Raw genomic sequence first — 16,952 nt, 5'->3', positions numbered from 1 at the left:
GGGTCCTCACCTCCCAAAGGTTCTGGGAGGAGGAAAACAGAATTCTGTCCTAAGACAAATTCAACAGACATTGATTAAGTGTATGTAATTGATATCACAATTCTTGTCTTCACATGGTGGAAAAGGGTAGAAAAGGAGAGATGTCAGAACTCAAAATTGTAAAAAAAAAAAAAAAAAAAAAAAAGCCAAAAATAAATAATAAAATGAAAAAGAAAAGCTATTTATGGGACATCCAGTTCTCGATGTCCAATAGGCATTTGGAAGTACACATCTGGAAATCAGAAGGGAGGTCAGGGCTGGAAGAATAAAGCTGAGGTTTCAACTGTGTAGAGATGAAAATTGAATCTATGGGAGCTGATGAAATCAGCTTGGAGGAGAAGAGAATAGGGCTCTTGGGAACAGCCTCTGTAATAATGGTTAGCGGGTCCTAGATCTGACCCCATCTTGCCTAGTGTGTTCCCAGTACCTTCCTTTCTCTGAGCTTCTCAATCACCTCTCTTGTCTGTGCTTACCTGCTGAATAAAATGTGTACCCCAAGATTTCAAGGCCCTCTCTCCTTTGTCACAGCTTTAGCAATAGACATTTTTAATCCATGTAGTTTTCCTGCATGGATTATTAGACCGAGTTGTTCTGAGAAGTCATGGATCTAATTGAAATGGTAGTGTTCTGGAGCATGAGACAGTCAACATTGTAATCATCTGAGAATGGGTCCATCTGGCCTATCCCTTCATCTTTTAGAGACTTCCTTCAGGGTGGTATAATAGAAAGAGCAGATTTAGCATTAGAGGGATTTGATCCCATCTTTCCTGCTTGCTTGTTGTTTAGGGGAAACTCAATGAATCTCTCTGGGCTTCCCCTTCCTTATTGAGAAAATGAAGAGCTTGCATTGCATGATCACTGAGTTCCTTTCTTGCTCTACACCTTTGATCCCAGGTTTCTGGATGCCTCCCCTGGGCCTTTTTAAAAAATTTACTCATCCTTTAAAACTTAATTCAGATGTCTCCTTCTCCAGGAAGTCTTCCTGAACCTGAAGCGATGATTCTGCTTCCAATTTAGAATCGACCTCGCAGTGTAGCACTTGAGTCTGTTTGTCTTGCATTGTCAGCTAGCATTTTTCAGGTATTTTCCGTGACGACGGTGGGGGGCTGTATACAGGTAAGTCTTGATCCCTAGTTACAACACCAGCCTGTGAAGGGCCAGCACTGTTTTTTCTCTTTCAGGTAACCTCCCCAGCACCTATAATAGGGTCTGTCTCACTGGAAGGCCCAATGCTGGCCACAAGTCCAGTGTTCTGAGGTTCTTGTAGATCTGGCAGGTTCCCAGTTCTGAGTTCTGAGGGCCCTTTGAACATTGACCTTCCAAGCATCAGAATCCATTTCTCTGCAGCTACTAAGGGCCTTCAGAGGCAGCTAATATCTGGATAAAAAGTCATAGGACTTTGTGCTAGAATTTATACCAAGCCCCTGATTTTACAAATGAGGAAACTGAGATACAGAGAGACTCGATGGGCAGACCAAGGTCACTGAGGTAATAAGTGGCCAGATCCTCCGACTCCTCCACCTCTGCATCCTCACTTCCCAAAGGGACTGGGAGGAGGAAAACAGAATTCTGCCCTAAAACAAATTCAACAGACATTTATTAAGTGCTGGTGTGTAAGGCAATCTTGTAGGCAATGGGAGTGCAGCAGTGGAAGAGATGGGGATCCCAGCTGGGAACTTCTGACATGTTTAGTGGGAGGGGGAGAAGGGTCTCACTTTGAGTTTGTGGGGAAATAAATAGATGCAAGATCTTCTCTACCCTGAAATGATGGTCTGAAAGGTGAATTTTTATTTCTCCCAATATTATTTTGGTCTGAAATATACATTATTCAGCCCTTCTTCATTATGCCTGAAGATTTCCAAGCTTGCTATGGATGAAGCTTTGTGCTGGGTTCTGGAGATTACAAATACAAATACACAGATAAATAAATGACTAGTAAATGACTAGTAAATGACTAGTAAATGAGCCTTTTACTCCCAGGAGTGGAGGTCGGGGTCGGGGTAGGGGGTCAGGAGAAGCTTAGGGAAGCCTGAAGAAGAGTTGGAGGACCTGAATTACATGCACAGACCCACTGTGGGGAGACAGCTATCATCCCAGCTTGCCCGAAATGGAGAGCATGGAAATATAGAATATGAAATTTGGGGAAAGGCAGCTTGGATGGAAACTGGATGGCTCTTAAAGTACCAGACCAAGGAGCATGAGCTTTACTCATTTGGGAGCTACTGAAGATTTTTGGGTTAGACATTGATGTGTGTTGGAAGGAACGTCTGGATGGGTGGTAGAGTAGGGGGAGAACCAGGGAAGCTGTTGCAATCACCCGAGAAAGCAAGCTCATGAGCCGAGGAAGGAGATGGGTGGAAGACAAGTGATTTTGGGAGAATCGGGAAGGTTTGACATGTGGTTATAGGAGATGAAGGAATAAAGATTCAAGAGTAACTCCGATTTTGTAAAAGTGGTACTGGAGAGGCGGTAAAATCCATAGCACTTCTTCAGGTCAGAGACTGTTTGTTTTTGTCCCTATCTCCTTGTCACCTAGATGTAATGAGCACTTAACAAGTGCTTACTTAATAATTGCTTGAAATTTGGAGGAGGGGTCCACCCAGGCTTGAAGACTTGAGTTCCATTTGGCATTGTGAGTAGTGTTAAGGGGAGTGATATAGGGTGCTATATGTGAATATAATATAGGAGCCCATGAGAGGAGAGTAGGAGAGAGAGACAGAGACAGAGAGAGAGAGAGAGACAGAGACAGAGACAGAGACAGAGAGACAGAGAGAGACTGGGTGGGGGAGAGGGGAGAGAATAAAGATTTAGAGCTGAGCTTTGCATGATACCTGCCCTTAGGAATCCAGTGGATAGAGATAAATGGGCAGAGTTGACTGAGAAGCAAGGGCCAGGTAACAGAGGACCCAGGAGAGGGCAGTGTCACAGAAGCCAAGTGAAAAGAGCATTGGGGAGGAGGAGATGGTCAAAGGTCTTAAAGGCTGCAGAGAAGAGAGTAAGGATGCAGCCGGAGAAAAGATTTGAGGGTTTAGTAGTTGAGAAATCATTAATGGGTCACCATGGAAAGAATCATTTGATTGCAAAGCATTGAAAAGTGATAGGATGTTTTTTTCCTTTTTCTCTGATTTTTCTCTCCCAACATAATTCATAAAACAATGTATTTTAAAAATAAATAAATTTTAAAAAAGAAAAGTAATGGGAGATGAGGAAATCAAAAATAGAGACCTCTTTTGTTTATCCATTTGTTACTAAAACATAAAATTTAGCAATTCTTGCTAAAACATAAAAAGGATGGCTTTATCTAGAATCTATGAATTTATTTTTTAAACATTTTCGTAACTGTGTTTAAATATAGTTGGCTTCCTTGGCAATGCTAGGTACTTTTATTTTCTGCATTTAAGAGCATTATTCGGAGAAAGAACCCATGGGTTTCACTAGACTGCTAACGGGGTCCAGGACAGAAAATAAGGTAAGCTATCTAAAAAGGATGCCCAAGTCACATGAATGAATGACAAAAAAAATGTTTATTGAGCCAGTATTATGGTGTAAGAAGAAGGGAGACATTCCCCAACTCCTCCAAAAATTAGGGTTTGCAGGGTGTGAGTTATGAGTGATAGGACATGGAAGTAGAGTCAGTGCTGTGAAGGGGGGGAAGTGGGGATTGAGGAGGTGACACTGTTATGGGTAATACAAGCAAAGTGAAGACATAAATCATGGAATTGTCATGAATTGGGAGGCTAGGGAGATGGAGATGCGGGAACATCATCATTCTCTCTTGAAGTCTTTGGAGTATGAGAGCAAGAGTGTGACTCTGGTTCTGAAAGGGGGAAGAGGGATCTGGAAGCCTGTCAGTGGCTAAATGAGGATTTCTTTTTTTTTTTTAAATTTAAATTTTATTTTATTTAATAATAACTTTGTATTGACAGAATCCATGCCAGGGTAATTTTTTACAACATTATCCCTTGCTCTCGCTTATGTTTCGTTTTTTCCCCTCCCTCCCTCCACCCCCCCCCCCCAAGATGGAAAGCAGTCCTATATATGTTAAGTATGTTGCAGTATATCCTAGATATAATACATATTTGCAGAACCGAACAGTTCTCCTGTTGCACAGGGAGAATTGGATTCAGAAGGTAAAAATAACTCGGGAAGAAAATCAAAAATGCAAATAGTTCACATTCGTTTCCCAGTGTTCCTTCTCTGGGTGTAGCTGTCTCTGTCCATCATTTATCCATTGAAACTCAGTTAGGTCTCTTTGTCATAGAAATCCACTTCCATCAGAATACATCCTCATACAATATCGTTGTCGAAGTGTATAATGATCTCCTGGTTCTGCTCATCTCACTTAGCATCAGTCCATGTAGGTCTCTCCAAGCCTCTCTGTAGCTAAATGAGGATTTCAATAACCCTGTGAAATAGGCAGTAACATATGTCCATTTTATAAATAGGGAAAGTGAGGTAGTGTCATCTATAACAATTCTAGCAACTTGGGCAATGACCACTAAATGTACTCAGGGCAGGCAGCCTAGAAAGTGCTCTCAAATTAGCTTCTTTAAAAAAAAAAAGTGATTTAATACTTTATTTTTTCCCTAATTACATGTAAAAACAGTGTTACCATTTCTTTTTTTTTTTTTTTTCAAATTCAAATCAACTTCTTTAAACAAATTTATTGTAATGAGGGAAATAACATAAGGGAGATTTTATGGGCCTCTAGAAACAAGGTCCAGCGATGGGTAGGGGGGGTTTAAGATTGAGACTCTGAGACACTTGTGAGTTTGCTTCTGGGGAGCCCATTGGGGAAGTCACTGCAGGGAAGGGAGGAGTCTCAGGGTTAGTCCAGGCAACAGCTTACTAGGATTTCAGCCACTGGAGAAGGAAGTCTGACTTCTGGTTATTTCTTATTAGTTCTTCTTGCTAACAAGGTGCTAAACTCATTTCCTTCTGCCTGCTAAAGGTTTCACAGGTACTGTTAACACCTTTGAAATTTCAGCACCCTGGGATAAAGCCCTGTTTACCCTACCCTAGTCAATCTACCAGCAAACATCTATTAAGTGCCTACTATGTGCTAGGCAAGAAATCTTGAAGGCAGTAAGACTTCAGTTCAAGCCTGGTCCCTGTGTGATCCTGGACAAGTCATTTAACTTCTCAGCGCTCTAGACAGCTTTGAGATTGTGTGTGATAGCCTGCACTAGTAAAGGGAGTTCCCTGATCTGGGAGTTCCCCATACCATTGAACTGAAAGATGATATTCTCCCACTGTGTGCCAGACCATGGTGTGGACTGTCCAGTGATAGCAGGAAAATCTGGAGGAGGGCAGGAGGAAAAAGATGCTCCTTGTGGGGTTGGAGGGCCCAGAAAGAAAGGCCATGCAGGGAGAGACTTCCGTGATCAGGGAATGAGGTGTTTCTTTTTCCCAAATACAAAATCCTTTGGAGACAGGGACTTTAATTTCCCATGCCCCATCTAGAGGGACGGCATGATGGAGGAAATAGAGTTCCGGACTCCCAAGTCAGGAGACCTGAATTCAGATCCCATCTCTGTTATATACAACATAACCAGGGGCCAGTCATTTAACTTTTCTCCAAGCCTCAGTTTCCCTTTCTGTAAAATGAGACTGATAATACCTGTTGTATGTACAGTACAGGATGATTGACGGATTTAAACAACCTTGAGCATATAAAGTGCTTTGCAAACTTTTAAATACAAAACATGGGTATCAGTGGTGGTGACTCCTGGTACTTATTACTCATTTACTTATCTTCTTCCCTACTCCCTTCCATCAGCTCTTACTATTGAGATCTTTTTTAATCCTTCAAGCTGGGAGTGGGCTGGTAAATATTTAACAATCCACTTTTTGGGGGAGGGGGACAAGTATATGCTAAAGTCACATTTTGAAGGTTAACCTTGTTAATATTTTCTCTACTTTTTAAAATAATCACTTTTTATTTTTCAAAATACACGCAAAGATAGTTTTCAACATTCATCTTTGCAAATCTTGTATTCCATATTTTTCTCCCTACCTCTCCACCTCCACCCTCTCCTAGACAGCAAATAACCCACTATAGGTTAAATATTTGCAGTTCTTCTAAACACATTTCCACATTTATCATACTGTGCAAGAAAAATATCAAAAAGGAAAAAAAAGGAGAAAAATAAAAAAGCAAGCAAACAACAACAAAAAGGTGAAAATACTATGTTGTGATCCACATTCAGTCCTGCTAGACATCTCTCTACTTCACTTTCTTAAATCTAACATTTAAAATAACAAACAGTAAATCAAGCCCTGATCTGTACTTTGCCAATTTCTGTTCACACTGAGAATTTAACTATTGGCTCTGGGGAAAGCTTGTAAGAAATAGTTCTTCCTCCTGACTTTCTTGACCCTTTTAGCAACAGTCAGAAGGGATCTCAGCTTCCCTCCTCTCTGTCGGTTCATTCCCAAGCACTTGGCCCTTTGTACATAGCTCTCACCTCATCCCACTTCCTCATCTTCCTCAGCTTCCCTCCTCTCTCCCCCATTAAGATCCCACGAGTTACACAAGCTTGATTTGTCCTTTAGGAAGACTTTGACATGAGCAATGCCCTGGCCTAGTGAATGGCTTGGAGTCCAAAGGCTGATATTGAAGTAGTAGCTCTACCCCTGCCAGCAGCCCTCACTGTGTGTCTTTGGGCAAAATGCTTGGCCATTCTGAGCCCCAAGAACATTATTTATATAAGGTGGAGACTGTCTTAGCTGTTTGGAGGAAAATGCTTTAGAAACTGTAAAGTTGGATGTTCCCAACATCCCAGGGCCAAGCAGAGTGCTCTGCACATAGTAGGTACTTAAAAGTGCTTATGTTCACTGCCCTGAAGTTGGGAGGACCTGAGTTCAAATCTGGCCTCAGACACTTAACACTTCCTAGCTGTGTGGTCCTGGGCAAGTCATTTAACCCCAATTGCCTCAGGGGAAAAAAAAGAAATTAAAATAAAAAGTGTTTATGTTAAAAGTAATAGCTAAAAAAAAAAAAAAGCTGACATTAATGCAGTGCTTTGAGGTTTGCAGAATACTTACCTACATTATCTCCTTTTCATTCCCCACCAACCCCCTAAGGTAGGTACGATTATTAACATCATTTTACAGAAGAAGAAAACAGTTCTAGATGAGTTGGCCAAAGCTCTGAGGTTGGATTTGAACTCTCTCCACTGTTACATGATATCAAGAGTTGAAGTCAGCTGCTGGATGACAGCATTATTTTGGGATGATTCAGTGTGTAGAGCACAGGGTCTAAAGTTCGAATTCAGCCTCAGAGACTTAGTAGCTGTGTGGCTGTAGGCTAGTCACTTAACCTCCACTTGATGCATCTGTAGTTTCCTCATCTGGAAAATGGGTACATTAATAGCACCTTCTTCCCCCATGCCACGTGGTTGTGGGAATCAAATGAGATGATGATGATAAAGCCCTAGTGGCTCCTAGTGAGCGCTATATAAATATTAGCCATTATGTTGTTATTAATATTTGAGGTCCGTTTTAGGAAGGACACCAGACCATTTCTTTGTGCCCCATCAGAGATAAGATCCTGAACTAGCCAGATGGCAGTCCACCCCCCACTTCCATAGAGGGATTCTGATTGTTTTTCTTTTCTTTTCTTTTTTTTTAAGTACAATTTTGTGCTTTAATATCTTTTTAAAATTTTATTTTTTTATTGTTAAAGCTTTTTATTTACAAAGCATATGCATGGGTAATTTTTCCAACATTGACCCTTGCATAACCTTTTGTTCCATATTTTCCCCTCTTTCCCTCCACCCCTCCCCTAGCTTCCCCTAGTCCAATCTGATATTTTTTTGAGCTGGCGTCTGGTATCCTGATTATGGAATCACAGGACTCAGGCGTTGTTGAAAGTGATGTCAGAGGAAACCTAGTTCTGTGCTGGCTTAACTGTACCACCCCCATGGCAAGCAGCCCTGCAGCCCCCCAGTGTAGATCTCCTTCAGCAGCCCAGCCCCCTCGGCCATCCCTCCACCTACTGGGGCCAGGGAGAACAAGCTTACTCCCTTATGAAGACATGACTGGCCTTCAAATACATCCATGGTCCTTTCAGCCACTAATGTGATTTTCCTAAAGCTGATCACGTGGCCCCCTTCCAGACCAATAAACTCCAGTGATTCTTGGTCATCTCCAGGAGCTTTTATAAAACGCTTTAAGCCCTTCACAACCTTTCTGGTCTTCTTTACACCTTATTCCCCCAAACCTACTCTTTGATCCACTAACACTTCTTTTCTCAACTCTTTCTCTTCCTAAGGTCTTTTTGGTTTGGATTTTTAAAAAAGGGTCTTACTGTTAATGGGTTTGCTTTCCTGACTTGGGGGATGCTCAGGAGTCCAAGGTTCCCCCAGACTTTCCAGTTCAGTCAGCTAAGGGTGGACCTGGACTTTGAAAGTATTTCTAGGAAATGACGGGGCAGGGTCCTGCGCAGGTCTCCTGACTGAAAGCACAGCTTTGCTCCTCATTTATTGCCATTTATTTTACTTTTGCTATGAAAGCCCTCCTCTGATTCCTCAAACTGGGCTGGGTTCTTGAGGGCTTTGTCAGTAGGACTCTAGTTCTTGCAGGTCCTACTGAGCTGGAAGGGCTTGGGAGACCAGCCCTGTGATGGACAGAATGCAGACTGGAGAGCCCATCTAGTTAAATTCAGCGAGGCTCATCTTTAGTTTGCACTTTAAGGGAATGAATTTTGTAGTTGTAGCAACTCCTAAAGGCAAGGTTTTAAGGTGTGAAAGGGCTAAGAACTGTCCCAGTGGAGGGATTGCCCCCCAGTGAAAATATCCTGGAACCTTGAAATCTGCAGTCCTTCCTTGGAGGTCCAGCTAGGCTGGCCCACTTGCCGTTCCCCCTCACGCTGCTCCATTTCCCCTTCCTGGATTGCCTTCCCTTCTCATGTCTACCACTTACACTCTGGTCTTCTCTCAGACTCAGCTCAAGTGCTGCCATTTTCAGAAGACTTTTATTGATCTTGACCTCTTTTCCCAGTCCTGCCTCTCCTAATACCTCCCCTCCAAGGTTACTTTGTATCCACTCTGTGGGTTTCGTTCAGACTTTTGCAGTTATGTCTGGTATTTTGTGACAGTATCTTGGCAAACATGTTGCCGTTTCCCTTGTTTAAAGGCTGAGGCAAACAGATAAAGTAGCTGCCCAGGTAGTAAGTGCCGGAAGCCAGATTTGAACTCTGGAAGAAGAGGTTTCCTGACTTCAGATCGGGTTCCCCCTAACTGCTCCTGGTTTTTACCATGACTAAAAGGACAAGTTGTCTCCTAAACTATGAGACTTGTGATTGTTTTCTCTGTGTTCTATAGGGCAGTGTCCAGCACACAGAAAGGGCTTACTAAATCTTTATTGTTGGATTTTAATATGGCCATCCCTTCCACCTCTGGATCTGTGGTCCTTTGGATCTGAATGACTGGGGGCTCCCTGGAAAGCTAACTTCTGCAGCTCTATCTTTGGGAAATGAAGTGGGGGTGGGGAGACCATCTGGAAAAGATCCATTGATATCCTTCACCTAGCTAATGACATTTATCTCTAGCAAGACTTACGCACTTAGAAGTACTGCTCTTGTTCTTTGAATCTTTTAGTTCACTGAATTTGTCCTCTGCTTCACTTAGAACAGTCTAAGAATCACAGAGGATGGAAGTTGGAAGGGGTTGCAAAGCCCCAGTCCAACCTGGGCACCCCCTCCTGGAATGACCCCTATAATGCCTAAGCAAATTGACATCCCATCTTAGATGGAAGAACTCTATAGAGGACAAATGTTGTGTTACTTCCTTGTAATCTAATCCTATTCTTGCACAGCTCTCATTATTAAGCTCTCATTGCCTCAAACATAAACCTGCTTTTTCATAAGTTCCACCCATTGCTCCTAGTTATATTTTTTTGGATTGAACATATATCCCTTGTTATCCCTTTAATTCTTTAAAAAAGCTGTCATGTCCTCACACCTAGAATTAGATCTCTCTCCCTTCCTTCCTTCCTTCCTTCCTTCCTTCCTTCCTTCCTTCCTTCCTTCCTTCCTTCCTTCCTTCCTTCCTTCCTTCCTTCCTTCCTTCTCTTTCCTTACTTCTCTTTCCTTCTTTCTTCCTTTCTTTCTTTTCTTTCCTTCCTTTCTTTCTTTCCTTCCTTCCCCCCCCCCTTTCTTTCTTTCCTTTATGACTCTTCTCAACAATGAGATGATTCAGGCCAATTCCAATGATCTTGTGATCTACACACAGAGAGATAACTTTGTTTGCTTGCATTTTGTTTTCGTTCCCTTTTTTTCCCCTTTTTGATGTGATTTTTCTTGTGCAGCGATAATTATATAAATTCGCATGCCTCTATTGGCTTTGCATTTTTTTTACCATGTTTAACATATATTGAATTCCTTGCCCTGGGGGAGGGAAATTGGAACACAAGGTTTTTCAAGAGTTAATGGTGAAAAATTATCCTTGCATATGTTTTGAAAATAAAAAAACTTCAATAAAAAATAAAACAAAATTAAATCTTTTTTTTTTTTTTTTTTTACCCAGGTTGATCATCCCTTGTTCTGATGACCAGTCCTTCTATGGCATCAGCTTGAAGCCTATCACTATCCTGGTTATCTTTCACTGGGATGTTTTTCCCAAAACATGGCAAATAAATCTCTAGAGATGAAAGCCTGGGGCTTAGAGGTAGAAGACCTAGATTTGAATCTCTGCAATGTTACCGTTTAACTGCCTTTGTGACCTTGGCCAGGTGATTTCACCCTTCTGTTGTCTCAGAATGAAGACATTAAACTAGATGGCCTCTAAGGACCAACCAGCTTTAGGCCTGTGATCCTGTGTCTTCCAACCAGGGCAGAAGTCAAGAGGACTTGCCCCTTCCTCAATTTGGCACCAAAAACCTCATTAATTTTGCACTACTTGTAACTAGTCAGCAATTCATTCAAACATCCAGATCTCTTTCAGACAAACTGTTGGTCTGGCCACTTCTCTGCCATCTTGTACTTCTGACATTGATTTTTTGAAGCCAAGTGTAGAATTTTACATTTATCTCTATTAAATGTTATCTGATTTAATGCTCTTCAGTGTTGCAGCCTATTGAGCTCAGTTAATCCTAACATATCTAATATGACAGCTATCTCATTTTATGTTTTGATTAGACTTTTATGTTTATGTATGTTTTGTTTAGGCTTTTTCAGACCTGTCTGGTACTTTGGAACAAAATTTTTGTTACATGAAATTTAATAAGTATGTCTTTAAAAAACAATAACAACAAAATGAATTAGCAGGATAGGGCTGTGGACAGATTACTAGGGATTTCCAGAGACTTTCCTCCAAATGACATTGACATTATGGACTATATTTTGCATCTGGGTGCTCATTCAAGCAGTCCTAAGGCTGTCATGTCATACTGTCCTTGATTCAAATCTCTCCATTTTCCTCATAAAAATGCCCCAAAAAACCATGAAATTGTCAAAATCTAGATAAACTATAGCTACAGAACCCCCCTGATTTCCCTATTAACCCTGTCCAAAAAGGAAGTGGCTTAGTCTGGTGTGACCTGTTTCTGAGGAGGTTGTACTCATTCCTTGAGATTGATGCTTCCTTTCCTAATGGTCCATAAACCTTTCTTTAAGTAACATGCCCTAAAATTTTGGTAGGAATTGGGAGTCATATTTCCTCTCGTTTTGAAGCCTGGGCCATTTTCCTTTTTCCAGACCTTCTGTATTACTTGTGTTATCCAAGATATTTCAAAGGCATAGGAATCACATCTTCCAGGTCTTTGATCAGGGAAAGAGGCAGTTTGTTTGGGTCTGGAGACTTTAATTCATCACTGGAACTACCCATTTTCTAACTTGCATTAGAGCTATTTCTGTATGTAATTTATAACTTTCACCTCCTCTCCTCTCAGAAGGGACAGTGTTGATTTTCTTTTTTAAATCTCAGATATATAGTGCTGTGCATATTAGCAGAACCATAAGTTCCCTCCACTCCATGAAAGATTCAGTTCAATTTAACAAACATTAACTACTGTGTGTATACCAAGCACTGGGTTAAGTCTTGGAAGACACAAATTTCAGAAAAAGATCCTATTCTCGGGTAACTTACTCAGGTACAAGGACAGAGTGAATTTAAGGAATTTGAGGAGGGAGATCTGGGAAATTATCACAGAGAAAGTAAGCTTTAAAAAGAGATCAGAGTTTCTGAGTCAGAGATCTCCATCTTTGTAAAGATGGAGTACATCTTTAGTAGTAAAGAGTAGTACATTTTCAGCCTCTCGGGAAAGGCTTGTCTGAACATTCGAGGTGGGAAAGGACAAGCTGATTTTCAAAGATGTCCAGAAGAGAATGGGCAGAAAGTCAGGAAGAAACCCTGATGATTTAGGACAGCTTTGAAAATGATGTGTTGAATTTGCTGTGCTTAGAGAGACAAGCATGCTCTCTGTGGTGTTGATGCCAGTCTCTTTTTCTGTTCTTTGTAGATAAAAATGCTCATTTCTTGGTATTTGCTAAGTTCAGAATTTTTTAAAAGCATTTTTAAATGCTAAAGAAAGAAAGGAAAGGCATGTTGAGTTCCAAAAGCAACTAGGAAACCATTTTTGGCCCTTGTGAAAAAGCATGAAATACCAGGATATGAAGCTTTTATTTTATGCTACAGGAACTAGGGAGCCCTTAAAGATGTTTGAGTGAGGGCATTATGAGGTAGACCATTAGCTTTAGAATAATCTGGCTTTTAAATATAGGATGGATTGGAGAAAGGAGAGACTAGAAATATGGAGTCCATACTTTTTTTTTAATTTTGCTTTAAAAATCAAATATAGAGAGAAATATTTACATTTTTAGGAACATATTTTCTAGCAGCTACTTCCTTCCTTTATTTCTTGAGGGAGGGGGTGGTCCACTAAGGCTAAAAGTCTTTTCCAGCAGATGGGATTGATTTAATTTTTTAAAAAAGAAAAGAAAAAAAGTGTCCCTTCTCCTAGTTGTAAAGACATCTCACCTCTAAGGCTTTAAAATTCAATTCCTTATTAAATGAGGTGGCTACCATAAGACTCTCTGTGGGCAATGAATGCTTTCTTACTTTGATTGTATATGAGCATTGTGCTGGGAATAATGAGCCTCGGGTTTGAGTCTTCAGCTTGGGGTGAATTTTCAGGCATGAATTTGCTGTATAACTTTGGGCAAGGGCTCACTCCCTTCTCAATTTCCTCATCTTGAAATTGGGGGCGATCCAGCACTTTTCAGAGGCAAAGCACTCTTTTGTGCTACCTTCCCACTGCCTGTGGGGGCTGTGATTATTATTATTAGAAAGCCACTGATCTCTATTCTCCTGGAGGGCTTGGTTTAGCTGTTGACAGGCTTCCCTTCCAAGGCATGTGGTAGATATGACAGTCTTGTCAGTTTAATTCTCCTGAAAAGACACTGGGGCAATTTATGGCTTTTGGTCAAGTGCAGTTGAAGATGGAAATTACTATGTGAAGTGCTCAGCCTTAATGGAAATAGCGCCACATCAGGGAAATTAATTTGGGAATTATTGGCCAAAGTGCAAAGAGCAGCTTAATGGAGAGGATTCATTTGCGTAGGTGGCTCCATGGTTGAAGGGAGTGGGGCAGGCGTGCTAACCTAGACAGGCTTGGGGGAGGACGCCCCGTTGATGTGTGGGACAAAAAATAGGACGGCCTAAGTCTCCTAGCTTGGAGATGTTGTGGGAGTTCTTCCTAGAAGAAGCCTCAGATTTCAGATCTGGAAAGAACTTTAGAAAAGAATACAGACTGTTAGAGCTAAAGGGGACTTTATAGCAGAAAACCTAGAATACCAGATGTCAAGGCTCAGAGGACTCTTAGAATGTAGCACACAGGATGCCAGAGTTGGGAGGGCCCTTAGAACCCAGGAGGTCAGAGCTGAGAGGGCCCTTAGAACCTAGGATGTCAGGGCTGGGAGGGCCCTTAGAACCCAGGAGGTCAGAGTTAGGAAGGCCCTTAGAACCCAGGAGGTCAGAGCTGGGAGGGCCCTTAGAACCCAGGAGGTCAGAGCTGAGAGGGCCCTTAGAACCTAGGATGTCAGGGCTGGGAGGGCCCTTAGAACCCAGGAGGTCAGAGCTGAGAGGGCTCGTAGAACCCAGGATGTCAGGTCTGGGAGGGCCCTTAGAACCCAGGATGTCAGGGCTGGGAGGGCCCTTAGAACCCAGGAGGTCAGAGCTGAGAGGGCTCGTAGAACCCAGGATGTCAGGGCTGGGAGAGCCCTTAGAACCCAGGAGGTCAGAGCTGAGAGGGCTTGTAGAACCCAGGATGTCAGGGCTGGGAGGGCCCTTAGAACCCAGGAGGTCAGAGTTGGAAGGGCCCTTAGAACCCAGGAGGTCAGAGTTGGAAGGGCCCTTAGAACATAGTGTGTTAGAGCTGGGAGGGCCCTTAGAACATAGTGTGTTAGAGCTGGGAGGGCCCTTAGAACCCAGGAGGTCAGAGCTGGGAGGGTCCTTAGAACTCAGAATGTTACTGGGAGGGTCCTTAAAATATAAAACATTTGCGCTAGAAAGACTCTTAGAATGCAATGTCAGAGTTTAGGTAAGATCCTCAAATTTAATATCACAGAATCTTAACATCTAGGTAAGGAATCACTCAGTCTAACTTGTTCATTTTATAGATAAGAAAATTCAGACCTATATAGGGCAAGGGACTTGGCACAAAGCCTCATTGCTCAGTGACTGCCTAGAGATTTTGAATTTATGAAACTTCAGAGGGGTTTTCTCCTATTCTTCTCTCTCCCGAACAGACAGTATTTTGTAAAGGCTGGAACTGTAGGTGAAGGAACAGGTATGGGGCAGAAATGACTCTGGAGACATTAAAACACAAAGGTTTGGCTGTTTAAGAGATCATGGAATATAAGCAATCTTCCAAATGGGAGGCCCTGGATGTAGGGATTGATAAGGGGCATTGGGAAGAGTCTAACGTGATTTTTTTCTTGCTTTCCCTAAATTGCTCTGCCTTTCAGAACTCCTTGGGCCATCAGGTTCCTGAGAATCCTGGGTAGGATTTCTGAAGACTTTTCTTTCCTGTTTTTTTCTTCTATGCAGCATGGCTGATAAGAATGGGGCCCTCAAATGCACCTTCTCTGCTCCTGGCCACAGCACAACCCTCCTGCAAGGACTGGCCACTCTCAGAGCCCAGGGCCAGCTCCTGGATGTCATCCTCACCATCAACAATGAGGCATTTCAAGTCCACAAGGTGGTCTTGGCTGCCTGCAGTGACTATTTCAGGTGAGACCAGCAAAGGAGAAAAGACTGACTCTTCTCCTGAAAGATAGAGCTTAGCCATCTTTTTGATGTTGTTGTTGTCTTCTCTAACCCTTCCTCCCTCCCTTCCTTCTACCCTCCCTCCCTCCCTACTTCCCTCCTTTCCTTCCTTCCTTCCCTTCCTTTCTTCCCTTCCTTTCCTTCCTTCCATCCTTCCTTCCTTCCTCCCATCTTCCTCCCCTTTTTAAAATATGGCTCATATGAAAATATGTTCTGCACCTCTTCTCATGTATAATTGATATCATATTGCTTACCTTCTAAATGTGTGGTAGACTGGCCTGACCCTTTTCAACTTAATCATCTCCACTTCTAGAGACCACAAATGGCCTAACAGAGAGGATTTGGCCATTATTTTGTAGTCTTGTGCTCTCTCTGACATGCTGGGGACAGTTCTTGAAGGTGGAGTGTCTTGTATCTTCTGGCAGTAATCACTTCCATAGGTGCCTGTGGGAAAGCTCTGGGCTCTCTCCACTTCTTGGGTGCTGCAGAAGTACTGGTCATATTTCCAACTGAAGGTTGGTGTTTGGTCCAGGTTAGCTCAGTCCCATCTCTGGGACTCAGTGCTCCCAAATCTCTTTTTTTGTGCTATTACTTGGCACTCATGGCTTCTCTCCAGACTGAGAACAGCTTAGAAAGCTCAGAAATGTTTAATTGGGGTGTTTATTAAGTTCTTATTTGTGTAGCAGGTGCCTAGACCAGAGGCATCCTGAGAATACAAATACTACAGACATTTCTCTTTTTTAAATTAATAGTATTTTTCTCCAATTACATGTAAAGATAGTCTTCAGTATTTATTTCTGTAAGATTTTGAGTTCCACAGTTCCCTCCCTTTTCCCCTTACCTCCCCTCCCCAAGAGAGCTGGCAATCTAATATAGGTTATACATGTACAATCATTTTAAATTTATTTCCATATTAGTCATTTTGTGAAAGAAACATCAGAACAAAAGGGAAAAGCCACAAGAAAGAAAATTCAAGCCAAAATGAAGGTGAAAATAGTATGCTTCAATCTCCATAGTTTTCCTCTAGGGGCAAATGGCATTTTCCATCCCAAGTCTATTGGAATTGTCTTGGATTGCTGCACTGCCGGGAAGAGCTAAGACTCTTTTAGTTGATCCTCACAAAATCTTGCTGTTACACCACAGACAATTCTGAGATGCCTTCTACATTCATACAGGGCACTCTGCTGACTCCTAGAATGAGATCCAGTGGTAATCTTTGCCCTCATGGAACTAAGGCACTAGCCCATAAGGCTTTCTTTATACACAATATAACAGTCCCTACCTATGTGTAGTGTTGGGCATGAAGAGGTGGGTTGACACTCATGATGGATCAGGAGAGGTACTCTGGAGAAAGTGACCTTGGAGCCAAGGATCCCTCTTTATCCTTCCCTTTCTCCCTTCTCATCCTCTTCCTCCCCCTTTTTCTCCCTCCTCTTCTTCCCCCTCTTTTCCCTCTTCCCCTCCCCTGTCCCTTGGAGGGAAATCATACAGATATTATTGTCCCTCTTTTACAGGTCAGGAAACTGAGATTCAGAGTCATTAGGGCTTGAGAAAGTGTCCATTTATTGCCTTCTGTGCATGAGGCACAGTGCTAGGCTACAGTGCAGGGACAGGGAGAGAAACCAAATAAGCTCTGCATTCAGT

General features: G+C 42.2%; 1 protein-coding gene across 1 annotated transcript in view; it reads left to right on the top strand.

The window, feature by feature from the left end:
• Positions 1 to 16,952, top strand: part of KLHL26 (kelch like family member 26) — a 43,607-nt gene that overhangs the window by 22,577 nt on the left and 4,078 nt on the right. Inside the window, exon 2 of the mRNA XM_051972311.1 lies at positions 15,090 to 15,272. Within this exon, the coding sequence (XP_051828271.1) occupies positions 15,091 to 15,272 (182 nt within the window). The 5' untranslated portion in view covers position 15,090. The remainder of the gene's footprint in view (positions 1 to 15,089; positions 15,273 to 16,952) is intronic.

Source organism: Antechinus flavipes, chromosome 1 (assembly GCF_016432865.1).
Source record: "Antechinus flavipes isolate AdamAnt ecotype Samford, QLD, Australia chromosome 1, AdamAnt_v2, whole genome shotgun sequence".
Taxonomy (NCBI): domain Eukaryota; kingdom Metazoa; phylum Chordata; class Mammalia; order Dasyuromorphia; family Dasyuridae; genus Antechinus; species Antechinus flavipes.
This window is presented reverse-complemented; position numbering and strand designations above follow the sequence as displayed.